The sequence below is a fragment of the Idiotropiscis lumnitzeri genome, chromosome 11 (assembly GCF_059441095.1).
Source record: "Idiotropiscis lumnitzeri isolate Australia: NSW breed Sydney's pygmy pipehorse chromosome 11, RoL_Ilum_1.0, whole genome shotgun sequence".
In the NCBI taxonomy this organism is placed as follows: domain Eukaryota; kingdom Metazoa; phylum Chordata; class Actinopteri; order Syngnathiformes; family Syngnathidae; genus Idiotropiscis; species Idiotropiscis lumnitzeri.
The window spans coordinates 14,300,289-14,326,836 of record NC_142401.1 but is presented as its reverse complement, the minus strand read 5'-3'; the positions used below and the strand labels follow the sequence as shown (position 1 = coordinate 14,326,836).

Sequence of the window (26,548 nt, the reverse complement as noted above, 5' to 3'; positions counted from 1 at the left end):
AAATACGGTACCTAATTTGGAGTTCAACCAACATTTTGTCTGTGAAAAATACACCTCACAAAGTTAAACAAAACTTGAACAGTATCATCAGAGTTTCCAATCCAGCTTCAAGACAGAGCAATAAATGGAACTTACTGCAACATGGGAATTGATCTGGCTGCTTGGTCCGAATACCTACTGCTCAATTAACAAAATTAATTCCAGCAATATCTATAAAAAAAAAAAAAAAACCCTACTCGAGAGGATTGTTATGTCTCTCCATTTCGTGTCTGTCGGCGTCTTCACTAGCTGAGTCAATTAAATAACATCGTAGGTCCAACATTCATCTTTGTCAACCGTAACACAACACATTGCTGTACCTCGAGCTTGAACCTGGGCCAGCTCCTCCGCCAGGGAGTCGTAGCTTTCCTCCAGCTGCCTCCTCTTGCGCTCCACGTCTTGAGCGTACTCCGTCAGCAAGCGGATCTTGGCCTCGTGCTGGGAAGACACAGAAATGACTAGTTTGAGACACACTCCGAAAAAATAGCAAAATAAAAAATGGAAAGTGTTTCTATTCTAAGGACAGGAGGATTGATTAACACTTGACTCAGTGTTGAATACTGAATGTGGTTTTACTGAATATAGTGAAAAAAAAACGCCGCAGTGATTGTTAGATCTTGAAGGCGACTAATCGCTACTCTTGTGTTCGGCATCGACAACACGGACACCACGCAGAAAGCAACAGGTGAGCAGCAGGTGCAGCAAACGAAGAGTGGTGCCTCAAGCGTGTGGAAATATCTTACTAGAAATGAGACAGGTTGCAGTTTGTGCCCAAATAAATTACGAGTTATGCACGCCCATCTGTAAACGTAACTGTTAACACTCACTGACAAACATAAGCCTCAAGGAATCCATAAATTAGAGAAAAGACCAGGAGGAGCAGACAATGAAACGAGGACGAGTGGCGGTCGTCAACAACCTCCTTATGAACGATTAATAACAATCGCTACCAGGGCAGGCATACTTCACGTTCCCTTCCTCCTTGCAGTCGTCCTAACTCTCAACGTCTCGCAGAGTCGCGCTGATAGAAGTCTCGTGCCATACCATGTAACACAACGGCAGTGTTGCTTCAGTACATTTTTGTCAAGCATCTCGCCCCTCCTTTTTTTTTTTTTAATGATAGTGTAGTACTGCACTAAGTCGTGACCCTGCTGTTGTATCACATCAAGTAGTGTTCAGAGTTATATAAGTTCCGACGGCGTGCAAGGCCATGAAGGTATCAGCATGTGATGTGGTGAGCGAGTCGTAAGGTGGGCGAGCGCAACCAAGGATGGCGCAGAGGGAAATTATTATTTGGAAGTGGAAGGAACCAACCCAACCGTATATATCATAAACTGTTGAATACAAAAAAAAAATGTTGTTCAAATCCTTACTTTAGTGGGAGAGTTCCTGGTTTATGACGGACCTACATTTCAAAGTTACAAATGATGTACAATGAACAAATAGGGCTGCACCTTCTGTATTTGATTATCTTTAATAAAGTAACAAAATCTTCTGACAAAATGATCGGCACTAGGAGCACTTAAAACTCTCATTCGAGCCACTTGTGATTCTAGTTTACAATATGTTTGCGCTTACAGAGAGCAGGATTGGCCTCAGATCGTCACCAAAGCACCACATATGTAAGTAAAATTACGTTTATAGTTAATTGAATTATTAGTAATTCACCGATGTTTCATTAATTTGTGTTCAGTTAAAAATAATACAAACTCAGTTAACCTGTTAAATAAGAATATTAATTGAAAATTGTAAAAAAAATATATATTATTATTGTTTATTAACACATTTTAAAGATAAAATGCAAAAAACAAAATTGTTGCAGGAAAGTTGGATTCAAGAATTTATCTCATCCACGGACTATACAGTGCTTACCACAATTTTTCGGACCCCCCGTCAAAAAGAGACCATCCAGCACTATAAAGTGCTTTAATGATGACACTTTCCATTTCAGTGAGCACTCAATGGTTTCTCATTTTCAACAGGAATGAGGAATAAATGTGTACTTTACATGACATGAAATGCAGTCACCTCGTAGTCCAATAATGAGCTCAGCGGGGCGCGGACTGTGCAGTACCATCATGACCAGCCTATTAACTCAACTGCAGAAAGTGCAAAACATCTACTTGAAGGAGGCACAAATCTGGGGAGAAGTGTCCAAAAGTTCAAGGGGATAATGTACCTGGCAATAAACGGAAGCGAGGCAACTTTAAGAGTGGCGGCCACTATTAGTGTAGATTGGAACTTGCAAATAGACTCCTGTGTCTGACTGTGACTAACACAAAGCCTTTCCACTTATAAAAACACTCGCGCCTGCCACAACTCAAGTATTTCCTACGCCTCCGCTGTCAATCATCGGGAACGTTTCCCGTGCATTAGCCACTTTGCAGAATTATTTTGGCTCGGCATCAGGCGGGCGGTGCTTGCTTACACTCATCCTGATGGAGCAATGACTTCTACTTGACACACGGACACACAAGGCTGTTATGTTCCTCCATTTTGCAGAGAGATGCACACGCAATTAAATATGGAAAGTGATGCATGTGCATGTTTGTTCACTTTCCCGGCCGTGGCGTGGGTTGCCGATGCCCAGGGCGAGCCCAACATTTGCGTGCCCCCTCCCCCAACCTCGACAGCATTTACACCTTTATACACAATCCGAGCACGAGCGTAACTGCTTGTTAAACGGCAATAAAAGGTTTAAATATATGCCCCAAATCTAAATGAACAGCTCTGGTAATTAGAAATGTCATTAAGTAATAAACGGCTGATACTCCTCATTCTGGTTCTGAATGCTAAAAATGGAAGAAATTGACTACAAGTGTGTGTTAAAAAAAAAAAAAAAGGCTAAAAGATGGGATTTTTACAGCTTTTGAAGCAGTGACGCATGCACCAGCGTCCTCTCACTTCTGGTCCCTTTTTTTTTCAAAATTCATCTACAAACAATCTAGTTTGAAGGGTAATATTGATGATGAGTTTAATAGCACGGTACACTTATTTGCAGTTGTTTTTTTTTTTTTTAAATGAACGTTTTTAGTCACGGAAAATCCCATCTAGTACCCTTTTGTTGGTTCTCAGGACAAAGCAATAAGACAAATCTGTTTGTTGACAGATTGGAGTCATTGACACAGAAAGTCAACATATATTTCTGCATATCGCACTATTAAGCTAATAGTCCGTGTAGTCTATTTTGCCATTACAATATTCCTGAATTCCCTAACCTTTCAAATATTCTCGAGTACTAATGCCAAAAGATTAGTTACATTGATACTGTTTGTTTAAAATGTCAGTGGGCATATTTGTCCATGTTAGGTTAGTATGCTAGCTACCACAATGTCTTGAGTATATTACTCATTTTTTGCTGAAAATGTCATTTCAAATTGATGGTGCACGCTACACTATGTACGATATATGTACAAGGAAAATAAAGAAACGTCACGTTGTGTAGATGTATACTGGTACCACGGGGTTGTGAAAAATGTATTATTTAATTCCATTATAGTTTGGTAATTTATATCTAAAAAAAAAAGAGATCAAAGAGATTGTTCCCCATTCAAAGGCCATGGACATGTAATCTATTTATGCTCTGATTCTCGCTTATCGAGGAAAAATGCACTTTTCCTGTTTATCTGATATATTCTGCTTACATTCCATCACAACACGTTCTCCTGTTAGCTACCTTTGAACATTTTGCTTGGGAAATGTACTCCTTGTATCGCTATTTCGCAAAGAAACTAGCTCCTGCCGTTAACATGTACTCTCCCGGCAGGTGCCAGCCTCTTCAGACAGACAGCACAACACCTGCCGGGGAAACAATACCTTGTGGACTATACACCGAGTCGACTCGCCCTCTCATGTAAGTCCCTTATTGGACTTTTACCGCCGCCACGACCGGTTGCACCGACTATGCTTTTCTCACCAATTTCTTTAGGAAAATCGAATGAAATACAAATTCTTTACTTATTTTTTTAACATGGATAACAGCACCTTTGACAGGCATATTACATGTAAATTCCCACCTGTGCGACATGAAGGTGGCAGGAGGAGAGCTCCCTGCCCGTCTCCTCCATCTTGCGCTGGCACTCGGCCTGAAGGCTGCCCAGGTGGCGGCAGCGCTTCACCATGGATTTCACCTCCGACTTGATCTTGCTGATGTAGAGGCGGGCGAGCGTGAACTCCTCCTCGATGACACCCGTGATCTCCGTGGACTGCGCACACAAGCGGAGGTGATTGAGTGAGAAAAAAGACGGGAGTTTAACGAACGGTCTGAAATGCACCACAGAGGAGGAATAAAAATCAATTTTCACATGACAGCGAGTAAATTGAGGAAAAATGTATGGCCTGCGCTCAGCTTTTTTATTGAGTTTAATCATTGTTGCCTGAACGAAAAAGACAAGCACCTTGGCCTCAGTCCACGGAATAACACACAAGTCGTCATTCTCAACAAGCTTATTCAAATTCAAATTAATTTGAAATCTTGCGTAACAAAAGTTATTAGGTTTCTTTCTTTTCTTATTCTTTCAGTCACAACCCACAGCTCCTGACCAAAGGTGAAGGAAAGAACATAGGTTGAAAACCGGTTAATCGAGAGCTTCTCCCTCTGGCTCAGCTCCTTCTTCATCACGATGGACCGATACAGAGTCTGCATCGCTCCAGACGCCGCACCGATCCTGTCGATCTCATGCTCCATCCTCCCCTCACTCGTGAACAAGAACCCCAAATACTTGAACTCCTCCACCCACTTTGGGCAGGCTCTCATCACCGACTTGACGAGGGCACGACACCCTTTTTCGACTGAGGACCATGGTCTCGGATTTGCTGGTGCTTATTTTCATTCCAACCGGTTCACACTTTGCAATTTTGATGCCATTTAGAGAGTCCAAAAGATGGGAATTGTGTGTGTTTATGTCCCATAAATGAAGAGAAAAGGGAGTTATAATCTAAGTATGCTGAGCTCATTCACATTTGATTAATTTTATAATCCACAAAACAATCACTCTTAGTAACAATTTTGTGTTCAATTAACCTACCATACATGTCTTTTGAATGTGGGAGGAAACCGACGTACCCGGGGAAAACTCACGCAGGCATGGGGAAAACATACTAACGCCACACAGGACGGCCGGGCCTGGATTCGAACCCACGAGCTCAGCACTGTGAGGCGCACGTGCTAACCGGTCGAGAGTTCATATTAATGCACTTTGTGATGTTGGATTTGTCTCTGAGACGAATTATCTCAATGCTAAGCGGGTATGGGAGATTGTTTTTCTTTCCTTTGTCATCCTGTATGCCAACACACACACCAACACACACGCACACACACTTGCTTATTGTGTATTATAGTTAAGAGCATCCAACATCATGAAGTGCCTTCTTGCAGAGCAGACTCTTGCGATTTTAGTCATCTTTCCACATTTGACCACTGTAAAGGTGAGGCAAGAAAATAAATTCACTTTGTTATAGTCAAAGCACTTAATATGTTGTGTATAAATCATGGTAAATGTCAAACCTCGCTGTCACCCAAAGAGTGCACATTGAAGCACTCCAACACATGGGGCTGGTTCAATGTTAAGGCCAATTTTGGTCATGCCGTTACAAATTTTTCTAACACATAAGTATATACTGTATAGTAGAGAACATTATATACAATGACAGTAATAGTGTTACTTCCATTCATACATCATTCTGATTTCCATCCGTGCACATATTGTGACTTTGAAGCTGTGTAGTATACAGAGTAATAGTGGAATGGAGTTCATGTGCTAGAAAAAGGAAGTACAGTATGTTAAATAATTAAATGTGTGCTACTTTGATACTAGTGCTTAATGTGCATGAAGCTGATGAATATTTGAAAAGCGCGCCCATAAATATGAAACATTTTTGAGAATTTTAAATGCATGTGTCGTGTGTTTTTCTTTCATGCTCCAACGCACACGAGCATCCGATCTCACCAGTCTGATGTCGCGGGTGCCCACGATGGCGCCGAACTCGCTCAGGTCCCTCATCAGTCCGTTAAGGACGTCAGCGATGCGCTTTCTCTGGTGGCGGCTCACCTCCTGGATGTGCGAAAGCTCCGCCTCCAATGCCACCAAGCGAGTCTGCGGTGTTAAATGGATACATAGTACAGTAACTGTGAAATAGAAACAAAAATAAAAACAAATGTACACATTTTACAAAATAATAATTACAAAAATAATAATGATTTACAATAATATTAATTATTATTACTATTATCCATAATAGTTTTTTAATAAATAAGAAATAAAATAAAAAAGTAATACATTCAACAAATGTATGTTTTAATATCATAATATTATTATAAATAGTAATGCTGTAAACAAATAATCGTAGTTTCATGATATAAATGATTGCGACAAACTGGTTCACTTTATTCTTTAATAATAATAATAATATACAAAATTATGTATTTATTAAATTACATGTATGATTATAAATGTATACATTGTCATTTTATTATTAATACTATATTATTAGTAATACAATAAATATTAATAATTATAAATACATACATCAAATATTTAGCTATTATTAATGTATTTTAAAAATATGTATTTGCCTTCTACTTTTTAATACATTATCATTAATACCATTAATATTATTATATATTTATCAAAATTATGTAGCATTTCTAAGGTTACGACAATGTAGATATAATTATTCATATCATTATCATTACCGCTACTACTAGCGTTAAGAGTTGATTGTTTTTTTTTTTGTTATTATTGTTATGTGATCAGTGAATAATTCTGTTTATCATCACAGTCACAATGTTAGGCCTAACATCTCATGCGCAGCATTCCGTGCATCTACTCTGCACAATTTATTTATCCAATTTCGTATTAATTTCCATCACATTATTTATTCTCTTATTTATCTAATTTATATATTTGATTAAATTATTGTTGTATTGCACTGGAGAGGGAAGCTCTCTCATCTCGTTGCACACTGTACAATGACAATAAAAGGAATTCTGATTTCTGATTCTTTCGTCCCTTCCTGCTGCAGGGAAACCTGACAAGAGATTAAAATGAAGAGCAATCACTTCCTAGTAATGCGAACTGCTGAAGTTTCCGACCACTAAATAGAAAATCAATACTGCGAGCATGCAAGATAGCGAGTGATGTGAGTTTGGCCCTCTTGCAATATACACAGAGGCGTACATACCATTAGGCAAACACTGGCTTTTGTCTTATATGTCTCATAAAACTCATTACATCGTCTCCTTGACATAGTATGAGCACTGCGCAATGTAAGTGAGCTCAACTCAACACATTACAACACAGCATTCGGCAATAAGTACACACATTTTCAAAAAGAGATGCTTTTTGAAAAACATAAAGTAATTGTTATACTCTCGATAGAAAGGCTGATATTATTCTTGTACTTATAGGCTGAGAAATGGAATTAGACATCTCAATGAAGCATTACTATGAATCACACGCCCCGCCGCAATATGATTGGCTGCTGCTGCTCCAGGCAGGTCTCTTAGCACAAATCATCTTTTCCCATTGAAATAAATGGAAATGCTATTAAACCGTTCCAGCTTTCCGCAGATAGACAACAAGAAGGGTTGTGATTGTATTTTAATGACATTTTACTTCATAAAAACATCCAGTCAGGACATATTTTAATCGAATTAGAAAGATTTAAACAATATATATCAAACGTCATCAATTAAATGTGCCGCCTTGACCACATGGGGGTAGTTTCAGACAGACAGATGTTGAGTGAGCCTCCTTGCATCAGCCAATCATTTTGCGGCAGGGTGTGTCCTGTCCATAAATATAGTAGAGATTTATGCAGAGGAATTTAAAAATATGCAAGGACTTTACGCAGCCCAACAGCCTTGCTCCAATTGCATGTACTTGATGGAATATCTAGGCTGCTCCGCCAATACTCTCGAGACCAAATTACATGGAAATAAACAAATGGTTTGACCCAACAAACAATGACACGTGATGAAGGAGCTGGCTTGGAAATGGTGTTTATCGCCTCACGGTCGCCATTCCAACTCATTTTATTGATGGTGTGTCATTTAATCTGGAGCTGGGCATCAATTACGGCAGGATTAATGGGTTTAAAAGGTTCTACTGTCATTTTTTTACACCCCAAAGCATTATCATCATCCATTTGCAGCAATGTTAACCAACCCCTTAAAACGCAGCATCGCCCAGTTCATGTCCATCGTGATTCTTTATACAGGTTGCCCCCCTTTATCATTACATGAAGTCAAATTTAGCAGATTGATAATTATCTGAAACTGAGATTCGGGTATGAAAACATAGATTAATGGAAGATGATGCAAGATTAGGAGGATGATGAATGGGGTGCGCGATTGGGCCGTCAGTGCGGATTGGAGGCACACCAGAGCGGCAGTGACACTGAGTGATGACGAGGCCTCCTGCACCAGAAGACGTCCCGTGAGAACAAGATGGAGTCAGCTGAGGTGAAAGTGACAGGTGGAGATACCGATGACTGGCACATTAATATTGCATACAACAAAATGTGATCTTGAAAATGTTGCAGGTTGTGTAGAGAAGCCTGAGGGGGGTATTGCAAAGGAAAAATACAATTGGAAAAAAAACTAACAATTATTGTTATTTTTTAATTCAAATATGTAAATAATTGGTATTTTTGTCAATCATATTTTTTGCTTAATATTTAAAAACAGAATGCATGTGATATACTTTCTCTACTAGCATGTGGTGTAGAAGAGCCAAATTGAGTGGGAAAAAGAAAAAAATATATTTTATATTTAAATTTATAATATTAATATATTTGTTATATATGAATGTAATTGCAATTTTCTATACTTAAATAAAGTGTAAAAGCACTGAAGATGGATCTTCTCAAGTGGAAAACTAAAAAAAAAACTCCAGATTGCCACAAAACAAAATACATGAATAAACACAAAATATTAATATTATATATCTATATACATATATATATATATACTTTAAATAAATGACAATAAATTAATAAATAAATCTTTCAATTTGAAAGTCTATGGTACATCCATCTATTAATTTACTGTATTCTGTATTCTATAGCACTTGTCCTGTGAAATGGAGTGTATGCCATTTGACTTTTGGCGAGAGAAGTGGGGTGCACCCTGGGCATGTCAACAGTCAATCACGGTGTTAAAAACCCATCTATCCATTTTTTTTTATAGCTATTTTCCTCAAGGGAGTGGTTGGTAACCGGTGGCCCATCCGTTTTAAATTTTGACGAGAAAAGCCGATCCTCTCTTGACTGGCCGCCAGTCACCACTACTACCAGCCATTCACACCCATTTCGAGTCAATGAAGCTAAGATGCATGTTGCATGGGGAGAACACGCAAACCCCGCTAAGTCAAGTCAAGTCAGTCAAGTCAATTTTATTTGTATAGCCCTTAATCACAGACAGTCTCAAAGGGCTTTACATAGCCACAATCGACATCCCCGATCTTAACCCCCAGGAGGGCAAGGAAAAACTCACAAAACCTCATTAGGGGAAAAGTGAGAAACCTTGAGAAGGGACCACAGATGGGGGAATCCCCCTTCCAGGATGACCAGGCTGCAATGGATGCCAACTGGGCAACATTTGACACATACAATGATGCTATGATGCTAAGCGCTTGTACACTGTGCTGCTCTGAATTTCTAGTTGCTGACCAAAATATGTGATTAAGAAAGCATGTCTTGTTGTGCCGAATATATGGCCTCAATTAAAGTGTGCTTAACTAAGCTTCTAATTACTTCAATACCTTTGAGGAAAACAAGTTATCTGGGAGCCTAATGGGTAAGAAAATAAAAAATGGTCAATTAAGACCGGAGGTGAGAAGGTTGCCATTGATGTACAGTATGAATGTCACTTTCGACTCTTTAACACTCAATTGTGAAGCGAGGACATCCTTTGCAGAATGTATAAAAGGTGCTCGAATAGGTATTCAAACGGTTGGTGTGAATAATGGCCCACGCTCAGTCAAGACTGACCCGGCTTTGACGCTTTCCCATCCATCAGCATCTTCAAAACGCAGCAGTGGCGTTCAAACCGAGCCATCTCGTTGTGAGCTTTTCCCTTTATTGATGTGCTATTTAAGCATTGATGGGATGAGGACGACAATCACTGCTCATTACGCGGAAAAAAAGACACAAAAGGCTCGTCTCATGAAGGCTGGATATTGTTCATAATTGCGTTCGGCGGGCTGGGAAGAGATAAACGACGGAAAAGTCAAATTAAGAGCAGATCGCACTGTACTTTTGCACACAAACTTTTCCAACAAGATGAATGAGTTTCAGAGGGAGAACGTTTTCATCTGCGTCTCGCTGCACAACAGAATGACAGCCAATTTAAGAGTGGACACATTTTTAGAAACAGCTTTGTGTGATGTGGTGTTTCCACACCCCTGCAAAAGTACATCCTAGATAATGAACAGATTAGGGATGTGGATTTAGTCTCATTAAAGAACCCCAAATTTATTGATTGCAAATGGTAAACTTATGTTTATTCTTTCATGTATATATATATATATATATATATAAATATTACCTAAAGTCATTAATATCTCCCGATCAATTCCACACAGTCATTGTTCCTCATGCCAGCTCTTGTATTGGCTGCCTCAGTTGGTGTAGTTGTAACTTTCAATTAATTTCCTCCCACTCAATGTGCTGTGAGTGCAAAGTATCCACCCACCATTTTCTTGGCGAGCTCCTCGGCCAGCAGCTTGTTCTGCACGCTCTTCTCCTCCACCTCCAGGCTCTTCTGGTCGTAGTTGAGCGCCAGCTCTTCCAGGGCCTGTAGCACCTCCTTCACTTCTGCCTTGGAGCGCTCATTCTCCGACTGTAGCCGGCCAAGCTCTGACTGCACCCTTTCGCCGTCACCCCTGGATGATGCCAGGAACTGGGTGACACACATGGAATCCAGACATTTACTGCCACCGACATACAGATTATATTTAGATCTGTTTAGATGGAATTGTTTCATTTCTTTGGATTCAAGATCAGCTTTGGAGTAGAACATAAAGATTAGACGCAAAATCTTGGCTTGTTACATCTATTACAAAGACAAAGAAAGAAAAGCCATTTGGACTTGAGTTACGCGTGAGACAGTGTTACCCACAATGAATTCCATCGTTGTATATCTGTAAATAAATCATTTTGCAATTAAGCGCTTGTTTAGTGTCATAAAATCGAAACATATTATCAGCAAAGCGTCATATGTGCTTTTTTTCCCCCCAATAGCTTGTTTGTCTCCTTTTTGATCATATAACTTTGTTTCGGGTGAAACCAACCCATGTTCTTCTGCTGATTACTCAACAACAGAGAACAACAAACTTATTATCTGGTGGTTTTGATTGTGCAGATTTTTATAGCGTGCTGTTAGGCTCTGCTCTATCGAAATGTATAGTCGGAGCCCTTTATTATCCACGAGGCATACCTGCTAGCAGTGATGATGCACAATTATCACGTGTCTGACAAACTATAGCCAGGCTTGTATGCACACACGATTCGACAGCCATTTAACATTCTCCAAACAGACTTTTGGTGTTGCTTGCTTGCAGCCCTTTAGAGAGTCCTTCGAATTGAATGCATATGCGTGTGAGCTTCTCTTCCGGGGAAGTAGTTTACTGCTTGTTTACGCGGCCATATGCATGTAAATTGAAGTTAATGTAGGCGGTTAGTCAGCCCAAGCTGGGAGGATTCGAGGTGGCGCTCGTCAAAGCTTCGAAAAGTGACGCACTGCCATTTTAAAGACTTTGGATACCGAGCACTTGATGTTCGTTTGAAATTTATTCAAAGGTAATTAAAAAGTGTCACGTGTCTCCCATTTGAAAGTGTATTTAAAGGTGACATCTACTCACAGACTTGGGAATATTTCAGGTGAAATTGCAAGATGAATTTAAAATGCACTGTAACTTCTGCAGGTGAACTTAATTTCACCTTCTCTAAACTTTTGAATATACATGTCCAACTGTCCTGTGTTTGAAGCCCATTTGAGCAACTGGCTGTTCTCTAACACGGAGCTCTTTGCGGGGACAGGGACTGGGCCGGCCTGAGAATAGCAAAAATCTGCTGATAATTGATGGACATTGAAATGTTTTGTTGAAAAAAAAAATAAAGGAATAAACCCCAAAAAAGTATCCAAAGAAATGCTGATATAAATTCAATTCCGCAAATAAGTGAATTCAAGGATATTAAACAGTGAATAATCGGGATCCACTGTATATCTAATCAAATTTACGGAATAATCGCCGTTCTTCTGCCGATGTCACTTTCAAGCAACAACATCGTCATCAACTGCTGCCTCCACAAGTGAAAATGCATATTATTGTCTTTATTGGTGCTCAATTTTGGCGGGATCGTTTGCGTTTCATAACAGGTGCAAGTCAGTAGTCAGTAATTCTTGATCCTTTGAATTTTTCAATGAAAGCACGCCTCAGACATCTTTTTAAAACATGTGAAACTGTTTTATGTCTACAAAAAGTCTTCAAGGCAACATTTATCCACACATTTAATAAAAGTATTTTTTCTCATTTTTTTACCTCCTCTTGCTTTAGCATCTCTTCCTTGAGCTTCTCCACCATCTGACTTTGGTAGTCAATCTCAGCATCCTTCAGTGGGAGAGACAGAAAGCATAAATATGATCTTACACTGTTATGTGCAGTCAATGCAAACTGCTGTTCTACTGTTGATGGGAGATGTGAGATATTTGAAATGGAGCAACAGGACCATGGAAAATGAACACCCATTGAGACAAAACATTTCCTGGACACATTATTAGGGACACCTGCTTTATCTAATGAACTAGACAGGGCGAAGTACAAGATAATTATGGCGTCAGAGGGAGGCATTAATGTACAAATAGGTTTTTGATGTGGTGAGAATAAGCAGTGATGACCTACATAATACTGAGAGTTAATGCAGCTCTCACAATGGTGCACATGTGCTATTTTTAGTGTAATTAATGTTAAATTATGTTTTTCTTTTTCACTTTTTAATTTTTTTCTTCACTAATGAAAGTGATGTAAAATGTTAAAATAATGAATATATATATATATATATATATATATATATATATATATATAAACTGAACTGGCTGTTGTTTTTGTGTCATATTTTTTAAATGAAAAAAAAAAAGTAAAATAGGATGTTAAAAAAAAAAAGTGAAATATGTTTATTATTACATATTAAAGGATAATGTAAATGGCAGTCAATTTAAAACTGAACAAAGGTTAGACTGCTCGGAGCCACTTTTGTGAACCTGGCATGGAAGTCCATTGTTTCAGAGGGGTCTCGTTCACACCTCCTGTGGTGCAGCTGTGATCCAATCTTCCTGCATTCCTCTCCTGAGGGTCTGGTCATTAGCATGGTCTAAACTTCGGTCACACTTAAAGGATTTCATACATTTGACTATTAAATGAATATAAGAGTTTGAGCTTAACATAGTTCATTAGATGTTGGTGCATCCAATGTATGAAAATGTGATATTGTAAAATGCTGAGAGTGTGACTGGTGAAGCGAAACTGGTTGCGGGGGTTGTGCAAGAATGGAATGTTTTAGAAGCAGAAGGTGCTGAGCGAGACGAGATGACTCCGGGAAGGAGCGGCCATCGGGGGATCGCACGCAGGAGGAGCCACGGGATTCGGCGGGAGGAGAAAGACCAATGAGAGCGAGCTAAAGTTAACTGCAATACACATAGCCAATAGAATCATGCCAGGATGCCTTTGTCTCTGTGCCATTTGCATGTTGTATAGTATGAATCATTACTGGGCAACTCGGAGGTAGAACACATTCGCTGGTGGCAAGAGAGGTGTAGAGTTGTATTGAGAGGGACCCGAGATCCAGGTGCCATGTAGAAATCTGTGTATTGGGAATAAACCCACTTGTGCGTGAAAATGCCGGCTTCCTGATACCTTTCTATTGCAGAACGAGCGCGCATATTGTTGGATGAGTGAGAGTTGGGTAAGGTCGCAAATTGGAGTCAGATTACTAATTTGAGTTTACATTGGGTTAAAGTTAAATTCTAACATTGATATAAAGATAAATTCCAACAATATGCAAAGGGATGCTATGTAAATTATTTATTCCCCTGACTCCATTCAATTTCTCCGGTAAATTTGTGGACATGCGTGTGAAGCGATTTACATGAGTAATGCATGTGCACTCTTCGTATGTGCACACCATGAGAGTAATAACTGCTGCAGTACATAATTGTAATCCCTGCAATGAATTTTTAACCTTGTCATCCAGCTGCTTGTAGAGCTTCCGGATCTCCTCCTCATACTTGTGACGCTCCTCCTCTGAAATATGCACCACGATTGAGGAGTTCAGGGAACATGGGCTGCATATATCCAGCTCTGGTTCCTCTGAGTCGGCCAGTGGCACCACCTCGTCCTCGTCCTCTGAACCGGCTCCAACCTCACCTGAAAGGATGAAGAAATCTTTTTAGTCTGAGGGAAAGTTCTGGTGTTGCAGCAGCTATGCAGACAGTGGGAGCACACAACAGTAACCTCATCAATATATAGTGATATTTAGTTAAATTATAACTACCAATCAATTATTTAAAATTAAGTAAAGTTTATTTAATTAATTTTTGATGTTTTCATATTTCATCTGATTTTTTTAAATACTTGGAGGGTTTGGAAATTGTTAAATCTACTGTAAATAAAACAATTCTTTTAAAATAAAACATTGAAATACAGCCTTCAGTTTCAATACTGGAAAAAATGAAAAAAGGTTACATGTTTTCACATTATAATTGGGTGGTTATCGAATAGGTGGGAGAAAAAAAAAGTAAGAAATATATTTCTAAAGAGACAAAGAGAGTGGCAGAGAGAGAGAGGAAAACAAGACCTCACTGATGCCTAATGTCACATTGGTGTTGTCTTCCTGAGAAACGGCTCATCAGATTCCCCATTGTCATGAAGAGGCTCGAATGGCTTGCTTTTGTACGCTTCACAATTGTACATGCTTCCCTTCTCGCTGTCATTGTTGCTACTGGGGCCACCTTTTAAGCACTGCTTTGCTGTGGCCTCTTTTCGAGGCACACGCGTTGACTGATGTCCATCCGGACGATCGATGCGGGGGTCGCCGCGTGAGATACGCTCAGAGCGATCAATAGCGATGACAACACCTTGTGTGGAAGGTGGAATCATCAATAAAGAGGTGACAGGGCGACGGATGACTTCTTTGAGCAACGCGCTTGAGCATAGAGGTCAAAAGTAGACACGGATGATGTTTATGTGGGGAGGAGCCAAACACGCTGTCAAAATGATCCATTATGGAAATTAAAAGAGTTCCTATTCTGGAAGGGACATGGAGGAATACAGAAAAATACTGCAGGTTCTGTGATTTATTACCTCTGCCAGGGAAAGCTGGTGTTCTGTGCAACATTTTTTTTGTTCCTTGACAATATCACACTGAGGATATGCTCATAAAAATGGAATTGTTTTGCATAAAGGCCACAAAAAAATGTGTGCACTTGACTAGCAATCAGTCCAGGGTGGACCCCGCTTAGCTCGCCAAAAGTCAGCTGGGTAAGACTCTAGCTCACCCGCAACTCTAAGGACAAGGACAAGCGCCATAGGTGGCTAGTGATTTAAATGCATGAATGGACTCCCCAAAAAATCTTTATGCGTTGTCATTTATATCTGCCTAAAAATGTCTGCATTTCAGACTACAATAAAGGGACAAACAGGCTGTCTCGGTCTGCGTTTGCCATACGTAATGCGTCGTGGAATCAAACCAGAAGCTCAATCACAGCATGTAAATCCTAATTGCACATTCAAATGGAGAAAAAAAAATCTGCAATGTATGAATAGCGCTCAGGATAAAGATTTAAGTTAGCAGAACTCCAATTGTGGAGTCTTGATCCACATATCGAAGTTCAATATAATCCAATTTTGTATGATTAGAAAGCTAATCATCTCTGCCTAGTGTCATGGTCCGTTTCCTTCATGTCATGTTTTGGTTTACGTTTGCTCAACTGGCGTGGGGGCGTTTCCTTCCAGCTCGTGTCCTGTGGTGTCGTTTTGGCTGGAGAGACGCGCCCACCAGCCATGCACCTGTTACTCGTTGACTCATTGATTACCTCGCTATTTGTGTTATTTAGAAAATAAAAAGAATCAGAACTTACTCATAAGTTAGTTATTGAGTATTTTTTCACTGAATACTAACTTACTCAAGTAATTATTCGAAGGACTCATTTATTACTTGAATTTGAGTAATGTTCTAAAGCAGACATGTCCAAAGTCCGGCCCGGGGGCCAAATGCGGCCCGGGGTCAAACTTAATCCGGCCCGCAGCCTCTGTAATAAAATTAATACATTCTGGCCCGCACATATACAGTACTGAGTGCGCGCTCTTCCTAACTGCTGTTCTTAATTTACCCACTAGAGGCAGTATCACTACAAGGCATCAGCCCGGGTGACCTTTACCCCCAATTTATAAAATGGCGACAATAAACAAAATAAGGAAAGTTGACTGCGAGGGTCGACGCTTCAAAGATGTGTGGAAATTGGACTATTTCTTCACAGAAATACGTAACAACTGTGTCTGTCTCATTTGCAAAGAGACCGTGGCTGTTTTTAAAGAGTTCAATGTCAAACAACATTACCAAACGAAACACGCTGACATGTATGACAATTTGACCGGGGAGGAACGCAGCAAGAAATTGGCGCAACTTGAAGCGGGTTTATTCTCACAGCAGCAGTATTTTGCAAGAGCCCGAGAGTCAAATGAGAATGCCACGAAAGCTAGCTACGAGGTAGCAACACTGATCGCGAAGCATTGCAAACCTTTCACCGAGGGTGAATTTATCAAAGACTGCATGATGACTATGGCGAAGAAAATATGTCCCGAGAAGCAGCAAGAGTATGCCAAAGTTTGCCTGGCACGTAACACCGTAGCACGCAGGATTGAGGAAGTGTCGTCAGACATCAAAAGACAATTGGGGGTCCAAGGAAAGGAGTTTGATTTTTTTTTTCTGGCTTGCGACGAAAGCACAGACGCCTCGGACACTGCCCAGTTGCTTATTTTTTTGAGAGGAGTGGACAATGAAATGAATGTTACTGAAGAACTACTTGACCTGCAGAGCCTGAAAGCCCAAACGAGAGGAACAGACCTATTCTCTTCTGTTTGCGCTGCTGTGGATGACTTAAAACTCCCGTGGAATAAAATTTCTGGGATTATTACGGACGGCGCACCATCCATGGCTGGCGAACGAAGTGGATTCGCGACACTAATATGTAACAGAGTAAGTGAAGAAGGGGGTAGCGCTGTAAAACTCCATTGCATCATTCATCAGCAAGTTCTGTGTGCCAAACATCTCCAATACGAACATGTTATGAAACCGGTGATAAAGGCTATTAACTATATTCGCTCCAGAGCGCTATGCCACCGCCAGTTTCAACAGTTTCTCAGCGATGTTCATGCAGAATATGGAGACGTTGTCTATTTCACTGACGTGCGATGGCTTAGTCGGGGTTCTGCACTGTCGCGCTTCTACTCTCTTAAGCAGCAAATCTGTGAGTTTTTGGCTGAAAAGGGACAACCTATGCAAGAACTAGGTGACCCCATGTGGCTAGCTGATTTGGGTTTTCTAGTTGACATTACAAAGCACCTTAATGTCCTGAACACCAGTCTCCAGGGACCAGACGGAGTCATAAACCAACTATTTTCACACATCAAAGCCTTTGGAATCAAGCTCAAACTGTTTGAAAGACACCTGTCGCAGACCCAGCCCAATCCTGCACATTTCTCAGCGCTGCAAGAAATCATAATCAGATTCCCAGAGAGCAATATCAGTGCACAAACGAAGAGGTACGCATCAGATATGAAATCTTTGGCTGAAGAGTTCACACAACGCTTTCGGGATTTTGCAGCTATTGAGAAGGACATCGCTCTTTTTTCATCACCTTTCTCCGTGGACACAGACAATGTTCCAGCCCATTTACAGTGAGTTGCAGTGTGACGCCGAGAGCCGTAGTCGGCACCAGCAACTTTCTCTTGCCAACCTTTACAGAGAGCTGGATAAAGGCAGGTTTCGAGAGATTCGAGAGTTTGCTAAGAAAATGTTGAGCTTGTTTGGGTCGACGTATTTGTGTGAAAAGACATTCTCTGTAATGAACTTAAATAAGAGTCGTCTGAGGACACGGCTCACAGACTCTCATCTGCGAGACATCTTGCGCATTAATACTTCTGCCTTTGAGCCAGACCTGGCCTTTGTGCTGCAGTCCAGATCTCAGTATCACCCGTCACATTAATGCAGGCAAGTCATTTGTCATTAAAATAACTGACTTAATTTTGTTTTGTTCAGTCACAAATTCAGACAAGTTGTCGGTTTTCATTCCAGAATAAAATTTTCAATCAACATTTATATTTGATATGTCATATATATCAAATTAGTCCTGCACTTGTGGTAATCATTTCTGTTTTTCAAAAATTCTGTGGACATTGAACTCCCATGATGATAATATAATTCATGTTCATAATATAATTCATGTTCAAATATTATTTGCACTCAAGAGTATAATTACTTCTGTTTAAGAATAAAAAGTTAAGCAAATATTCAATTGCATGTGATGTTCATATTTCAAATGAACCAAAATACATGTTTGATGGTTTAAATGCAAATAAAAAAGCAAAATGTGAAACACAGAATCGCTTGCTAAAATGTGTTTGAATATATTGTTGTTTATGCAGTGAATGTCAGCCGAGGTCGGCCCCCCCCACATTTTGCAACTTCAAATCCGGCCCGCTTTGCAAAAAGTTTGGACATCCCTGTTCTAAAGTAACAGTACTCTTACTGTTCCTGTGACTGACATGCACCACAAAAAAAATTAATGGATTGACATGCCACTTGACTGGAAACCAGTCCAGAGTCGAACCAATTTTTCTTGACCAAAGTCACCTGTGACAGACTATAGACGAGCACAATAAAAAAAATAAAAAATTGAATTCGGCTCATCCTTGCTACTTTCTAAAAACTTGGATGTGTAACCTACAAATATTCATGACATCGACTCACATGCCAGTGGGGAATACCATTGACTGTCTACAGTTAATTTGTCACTGATTACCTTTCATTGGCGGTGATTTAACATTCCCACGATTTAAGACGCGACGTGTACAGAAGCTCAAGCGTAAAAAGAAAGGAAAGAATTGATTGAACAACCAAGATGTCGAGCCAACCTAACTACCACTGAAGACTTCCACACTGCCATTGATTTTAAGTCAAAAGTATACGCGCGAGGGTGGAAATAAATAACAGTGCATAAGGAGTTTGACTGTATGTGGGGGTGTGTGGGGGTGGGTGCGTGTGGGGGGGGGGGTGCGCGTGGGTGGTGGTGGGTGTGCGTGCGTGCGTGTGTGTGTGTGGGGGTGTGTGTGTGTGTGTGTGTGTGTTAATATACCGTGGGGGAAATGCAACGTACGGCTTTTCTACAGCGATTAAACTCGACAACTGTGCGAAGCCTGAACACATATCATTAAATAGCTGTAAGAATGCAACATTTAAAGCTACGTAGAGTTCACTTCTGTTCGAGGTGGTAAAATGTAGCAAGCTCGCAGTAATTGAAAAAGTCCGCAGTAAAGCGCTTGATGATGTTGGATGAATAGTGTTGTCTTGTTTTGTTTTTTTTTTGTCTTTTTATGACAACTACTCTCATAAATTTTGTTTAGCACTGTCTTTATATGAAGTGGTTAACAAATTTACGAGACTGGCAGTTGTAAAAGAAAGCATCCAGATTCATGAAGTGCTTTATCAGGTGTACCATTTCAATTTTAACAATTACATTGGTGCTTTGGGATACAAAACGCTTGTATATCAAATTATCTTGGCCCATTGAACAACAACAAAAAACTACACACATTTTTGCAATGTGTTTTTTTTAAGAAAATATCATCCATAACACTGTCCTTCATGAAAAAAAAACACACTGTAATGACATAATTAAATGAAATTAAACAGTTGTCCTTCAACAAACATTGTGCTACTCATTCGGGAGTGCGCACCTTGATGTAGCTCTTCTTTTGGCCTCTCAGTATGCCAATGACATTAGTTGTTTTTCGCAAAGGATAAAGAATAGTTTTGTTATATTATCTGTCCACGTGGGTTGCGGTATTTTGTGCTGGAATATTTGTTGCTTACAGGGGAATAACACCGCCACGTAGATGCTAATTGCTAACTCAAGTGTTTATGGATTTTCCCATTGTATGTTAGCTTTAAGCTAGCAGAGTCTCAATTAAGGATCCATGCACAAAACTGAAAAGGGAGTCAGCCATGTTGGCTTGAAGCAGACATTTTGGACAAATTCCAGAATGCGTATACTTTGACAACCTCCTACTTGACGTCAAAGTTGGTCAAAGAGTAAGAATAACAAGCAAGGGAATGGTATTACAAGCGGTAGATATGGGTTACTTGAAAGTTCAATGGAGTTAATGTTCCTCATTTTCATAGGTCCCTGAGAGAAAACAGGTGGTGATTGGTGGAGAACCAGGAAGTGAGGGTGATAATTGCACATTTTCTTCCAATAATATAACATCTAATAATATAGTACACAAACATAAATGCGGCGTTATTCTCCTGACCCACTCGCTGGGTAGCAGTAGATTTTGAGCAGATTGGGTTACTTTTGCCCAAGATTGGGTTAATTGTTTTGATCCAGCAGTTTGGATTAAAGGCTGAATTGAAGATTGGGCGGGCTCAAGAGCCATTTTTTGACAGTCTGGTTGCTACTGAAGTTGAAGAAAATGTAATGTGACATTCTTAGAAATCTTTGGTTCAAATCTTGATCCAAGAGGCAATGCACAGGGTATAAATAACCCAACATTGACTCAGTTCATATTGGACCCAACCCTGAGTTAGATGATTCACACAATTTGGGTTACTTTTCTCCCAATAGTTTTAAAACTTAAGTATGTTTTTCCATATAGTGACCAGTCTCACGGACAAGACAATGTCGAAACAATAGGCGAAAAGAAGTACATCATTGTACGTTATTGCATGGGTACACATTTTCTATTTTTTGGCATTAGAGGAAATATTTGATGCTTTTATGCGATACAAGTCTCGTATTACCATTCCTCCAGCAGCTCAATTCAGCCTCGAGTCGGTGCACAGTGTCTTTCAGTGATCTGTTCTTCTCCTTCTCCTTCTCATACTTCCTCTTCCACTGCTCGGCGGTGAGCTCAAGGTTCACTGTCACCGTGTTTCGGATGGTTTTCGCTCTAATTGGATGGATGGATGGTGTAAAAAATAAATAAATAAATAAATAAATCAGGGGAAAAGAGGATGGAGTGGGGCAAGAGCAGAAGATCAGAGGGGAACAGAAGAGCAAGGCAATTCCATCTTGAGCCGTTCAATTAAAATGAGCTATCTTGACATTAATCAGCATGCAAATTGGCTTTCTGCCCGCAGTGTTTGACGGTGCATGCCGAGATGAGAACAAAAAAAAAAAAGTTGGTCGTGAGAATGTTTAAAAGAGCCACTTCAACATTCACTCATTAATAAACAACTAGTAAATAAGGGGGAAAATTGGACTGGGCTTGCAGATAATGGGGAATGATTATGGAAAAACGTGTTTTTAATGTTTGTATACAAATAGTTGGGTCTCCGGAGTGTCTGGCCACCCGTAAAGTGTGAAATTAAACCAAGTAAATCTTCTCCACTGCCTGTGTGAACAAGCTGGATTCCAAATTGTGATGCAGCAATAAAGCTCGATTCGATGTAACCGCCCTCACATCAAGTTTCTGTTCATGACTTGACAGCTCGCCATTTTCTAGCATCTATTTTCACATTAGGTTCCAATAAAAGGCATATTCTAAAAATGTTTGACAAAACTTCCGATGTAGTTTTCCGTGTTTTCCATTCACAGATGGGCACGCAATTGGCAAATATAATTTGGTGACTTGATGACGAAGTGCTGCTTCCATGAGTAAAAATACCAATTATTTTACTTTGTGTTTACGAGGGCTGGCATTTAACTTTAGACTGTGTCCCCTGAGAGGCTGTAATTTAGTAATCTTGTCATAAAACCCTAACTCCGCCCCCAGTGGTGATGGTAACAAATTCCACGCTTTGGATTGGCTTGATTTCGACGTTACGAATAGTAATCTTTTTTCTTTGTTAATTTTAAATGAAGAATGTCAGAGAACTTTTATTAAGACAGCTGGGAAGTGGATTAATTGTGAAAAAATGTCTGCTCCGGGGAAGTGGAAATGAGGAGGATTCACTCTTCAAAACAGTCTCTCACCACATAATAAATGGTGCACGGACCCTTTAAATTAATGACGGAGATGCAGAAGTAGATGACAGAGCATATCTGGGTGGCGAGTGTCTGCATGTGAAGTACACTTGAGACTTGGGAGTTGCTTGGCTGAAACTTCCCAAAGACTCCAAATGACTTTGACTTGATATTCATAAGACTCGGCTTGACTCAGATTTAAACTAACTATATAACTATTTACATTTAGAAGTTGTATTTTCAAACTAGTGTGCCATTCGTGGGATTTTTCAAATAAATGATCCCTTTAATGTCGGGATTGCATTTAATCGACTAGTCTGATGATCTGTTTTGATTGCTTTTGGTTTATTATTTAGTTTCAGGTTTTCTTTGAGTTTCTTTGTCTTGTTTAGCTTATTGTATCCACCTGTGCTTGTCCCCCCTACTTCCCAAGTGTTTGCAAATCAGCTCCCTTATCCAGGTGTTCCTTGCTGTCTCATCAATTTGTTTGTATTTAGTTCCCTGCTTCCTTTCGATCATCTGTTGGGTTTTGCAAGGAGGTTTGACGTGGTGGCGGAACTCCCAAACGCAGGGAAGCAGGGAGACGAGAATGAAGTAAGATGTAAAATGCCAAAGTGCAATACAACATGGATAAAGTTAAAAAAAACAACAACAAAAAAAAAAAAAATAACTGAGACCTGACTGTGTATTATTATGACGTAGACTCTGAAAACTGAAACACGCTGTGGACAAACACATGACAGTAGACATTGATTGGACTGAAAGGATCCAGGGAACTAAATACAAACAAATTGACAAGACCACAAGAAACACCTGGACGAGACGCGAAGGGTTCGAAGGAGCAGTAAGGGAGTGGACGACAAGCACAGGTGGCCACAATCAGCTTTAACAAGAGACACGCCAAAGGAACAGAAGGATAAACATGACACAAAATACTAAACCCAAACTTAATTTAATACAAATACTAAACCAAAAGCAACCGAAACAGATCATGACAAGAAGACAATTACATAATAGGCTGGAGACCATTACAAATTATATAAATGTGTCAGTACAGATACACAGTTGGTATAGATACTGATTGTATATATAGTAAATACTGTATAGGCTGTGAATGAGCAAGACCTGACTTTACTTGCGTCTTATCTCGACTGTCTTGATTTTTTTTTGGACAGTAGTAGGGACTTATTTGAAAAAAATATTTAAAAAAATAAATAAATAAATAAAATAAAAACAACGTGTCTTCAATCTGATATACAAGAAAACACTGCATCCAAGTAAAACGACCGATCAGAGACAGAAGGCTTGAGACAACTGAGTATTGGTGAACTTTTCCTTCTTTTGATATTTTTGTAGACACGCGGGGTTAAAAATGGGCATTTGCACCGTCAAGAGAGTTAGCACAGTCAACCTGTTTCCCAGTCAATGGCGTTGGCTACTCTCATTCCTTCTAAATTCAGCGCAAGGGAGGCACACGTTCTGCATCGTGGAAGCAAAACCTGCCTCGCTGGAGTCCATGCAGAAAATTGACACGCGCTAAGAACTTTTATCAGGAACTGCAAGAGCCCTTGTGGATGATATAAAGTTGGCTGTTGTGAATTGTCCACTTGGAAGCCACCCCAAATTGTTTGGCCGTGAAATCAAATACAATGACATCCACCACGGACTTCTGTGGCGCTCAGAACCTGTCTGCAACTCGATCAAATCAGTCAAAATCATGTTACAACGTCTGCACCAAAATGTAGACATTCTTTTAGCTGGTTTAAAGTTAAATTGGTCTGCTGGCAGGGCACATGCATGATCTTTATTATGAACAAGATGCTTTTGTGTCCCTGATTGGTTATTTTTTCTCAGGCGCGGTGACCTTTTGTATATTGAATTAGAAGCACAAATTGGGTAGAGAGATTCGTGATTTTTTTTTTCCATGGATAATGTTCTTCATGAACAACTGTCAAGTCATAATGAGTGAGCCTCTTTAAACAACCCGGGCTATGTTCTGATGATCAACAATGCGAAAAGCTTTGGAGGCAATCAAACACGAGCATCATGTCAAATGGGTGGCGGAGCGTGAAGCGGCGGGGATGCTGGTTGTTGTTTGTTACCTTTGGCCAAACATGAGCGTGGACCTGGTCTCAACGTCGTTGTAGCTGGAGGGGGAACAGCAGATGAACATTGTGGTGCGACAGTTGCCCCCCAGCGAATCCTGCAAGATGCGTGTCATTTTGCTGTCACGGTACGGCACGTGCGACTTCTGCAAAGACGGGAGAGAATGAATAGACATATTTTGTGCCAACCATCCTTTTGTTTTTTTTTGTTTTTTGTTTGTTTTATTTTTGAATGATGCATTTTATTTTTGAAAGAGCGTGTGAATTTTCTTTTAATTAGAATTGTTACCGCTGCTTGTTAAATTTGCCTGAAATACCAAAAGCAACAACAACAAAAAAAAAACATTTTCATCACATTTTCCCCATTCAAAAGCAATTAAACTACCTTTAACACAATCCTTTAGGTGAGTGATTTCCAACCACTCTGCTGTGAGAGATCATTCAGTGTGCTGTGGGAAATCATCTAATTTCACTATTCACCATCGATTATTTATTTACGACAAGTGCTGTGTCTTGTTTCATTTATCTATGTCAGTGACCTATAGCGACAGGCAGAGCAATGAAATGCTCTTCCACTAGATGGCACAGTGATTGAGACGAGATCATCATTTATTCAGTACTTGTATTTTTTATGATATTTATGTTTGGTGGTGTGCTGCAGTGATGGGGGACTCAAGTCACATGACTTGGACACAAGTCGATTTAGGTCGTTAATCTTGAATTGCGACTTGCTTGGCAACAAGTGATAAAAGACTCGACTTGAGTTTGATTTGAACTCCATGACTTTACAAGTCAGTTTTGTTGGCATAAGGGGGTTGTGCAATTGACTTATAAATCCTTTGATATAAAATAATTATTTCATAATGTGGGATTTTTTTTCCGAGTGCATAAAAGCTCATGAGTTAAAGGCTCGGTTTTCCTTTTTTTTTTAATTTGAAGCTGAATGCATACTAACCAGAGGTTGCAATAAATATGGAGTGCAGATGCAAATGTGTTGTTCTTAACAGCTAACGACAACTGACCTGTAGTGATACAAATCTACCGAATTAAGTAAAAACAAATATCAAACCACTGTAAAATTTTGCATAATTTGAACATTTAATTCATTGATTATTTTTTGTGTACCACTAGTCGTACTCATGCTACAATTTGAGAATATCAATTTTAGCAATTATTTTTTGTGTGTGTTGTTACTTGACAATAATCACTGCTGCAAAAATGCCAAAGAAAAGCAAAATGTGCACTTATCACCGCAAAAGTGTACCATATATGCCTATAATGCATGCCTTTGCATTTTCAATCATTAGAAGGTTTAAAAAAAAAAAAGAGAGTTCTCCTGCCGTACCGTTCCTTCAGCCAAAGCCGAGATAACGTTGCCCAGCGCCGACAAAGACTTGTTGATATTCTTGGCCTCATCCAGGACGGCTCCCTCGGCACCTGTCTTGCTGACCTGACACAAGGAGAGATATTTGATAATCAAATATACACAGAAAATCAATTCAAAGATTATTATAAGTAATAAGGAAGTCATTTGGTTGTCTAGGTATAACCTTTAATGTCATGGGTTGCATGGTTTCATATATATTTAAGACAAAAGGTAATTGTAAGGTCTTTGCTTATTTTCCATTAGTAACTAAAAAATCTGGTGCCTCAACAACACAGTTAATTATCCGGTAAATGTTTTAATTACAAAATGCCAAGCAGCCTTTCAGTGTTTCTGTGGGATATTTTCTTCATTTATCTTTCCTTGGGAACTAAACATCTCAATGTGCCACATGGTACACACTTAATGAGAAGCTTATTTTTCTTTTGCCTGTTTTTGACCAGCAGAGCTTCGTGTAAATGCAATCCAATTAATTAATATTTACATCTGATGAAAAGAGGCGCTTTCTCATTCCTTCCCAGAGGCCACCTAAAGGGGTGGCGTCAGCGCTTATTTCCTACAGTATATCGGGGCTTACTTAGCATTCCTTCATTCATGACTACATTCTGAGCAGAAAAGAGCATTTATTTTTAGGGCTTTAAAAAATTCATTTCCCCTCCAAAAAAGAGTTGTTTTGTCTTCAAGAGAGAAAGTGATCGGATTGCTAAATGATTGAACATGATATTGCATCACAGGGAGGTATTAGCACCCCCCCCCCCACACACACACACAAAA

The 26,548-nt window shown here is 39.7% G+C and overlaps 1 protein-coding gene across 4 annotated transcripts in view; it reads right to left on the bottom strand.

Annotated features, from left to right (window-relative positions):
• kif5ab (kinesin family member 5A, b) overlaps positions 1-26,548 on the bottom strand; it is an 83,311-nt gene that overhangs the window by 22,726 nt on the left and 34,037 nt on the right. For all 4 annotated transcript variants that reach the window (XM_088309644.1, XM_088309642.1, XM_088309643.1 and 1 more), the window contains exons 9-17: positions 25,736-25,840; positions 24,388-24,536; positions 21,121-21,269; positions 14,281-14,465; positions 12,585-12,653; positions 10,736-10,942; positions 5,988-6,134; positions 4,056-4,244; positions 360-477 (exon numbers count right to left, since the gene is read on the bottom strand). In XM_088309644.1, the coding sequence (XP_088165770.1) occupies positions 360-477; positions 4,056-4,244; positions 5,988-6,134; positions 10,736-10,942; positions 12,585-12,653; positions 14,281-14,465; positions 21,121-21,269; positions 24,388-24,536; positions 25,736-25,840 (1,318 nt within the window). The remainder of the gene's footprint in view (positions 1-359; positions 478-4,055; positions 4,245-5,987; positions 6,135-10,735; positions 10,943-12,584; positions 12,654-14,280; positions 14,466-21,120; positions 21,270-24,387; positions 24,537-25,735; positions 25,841-26,548) is intronic.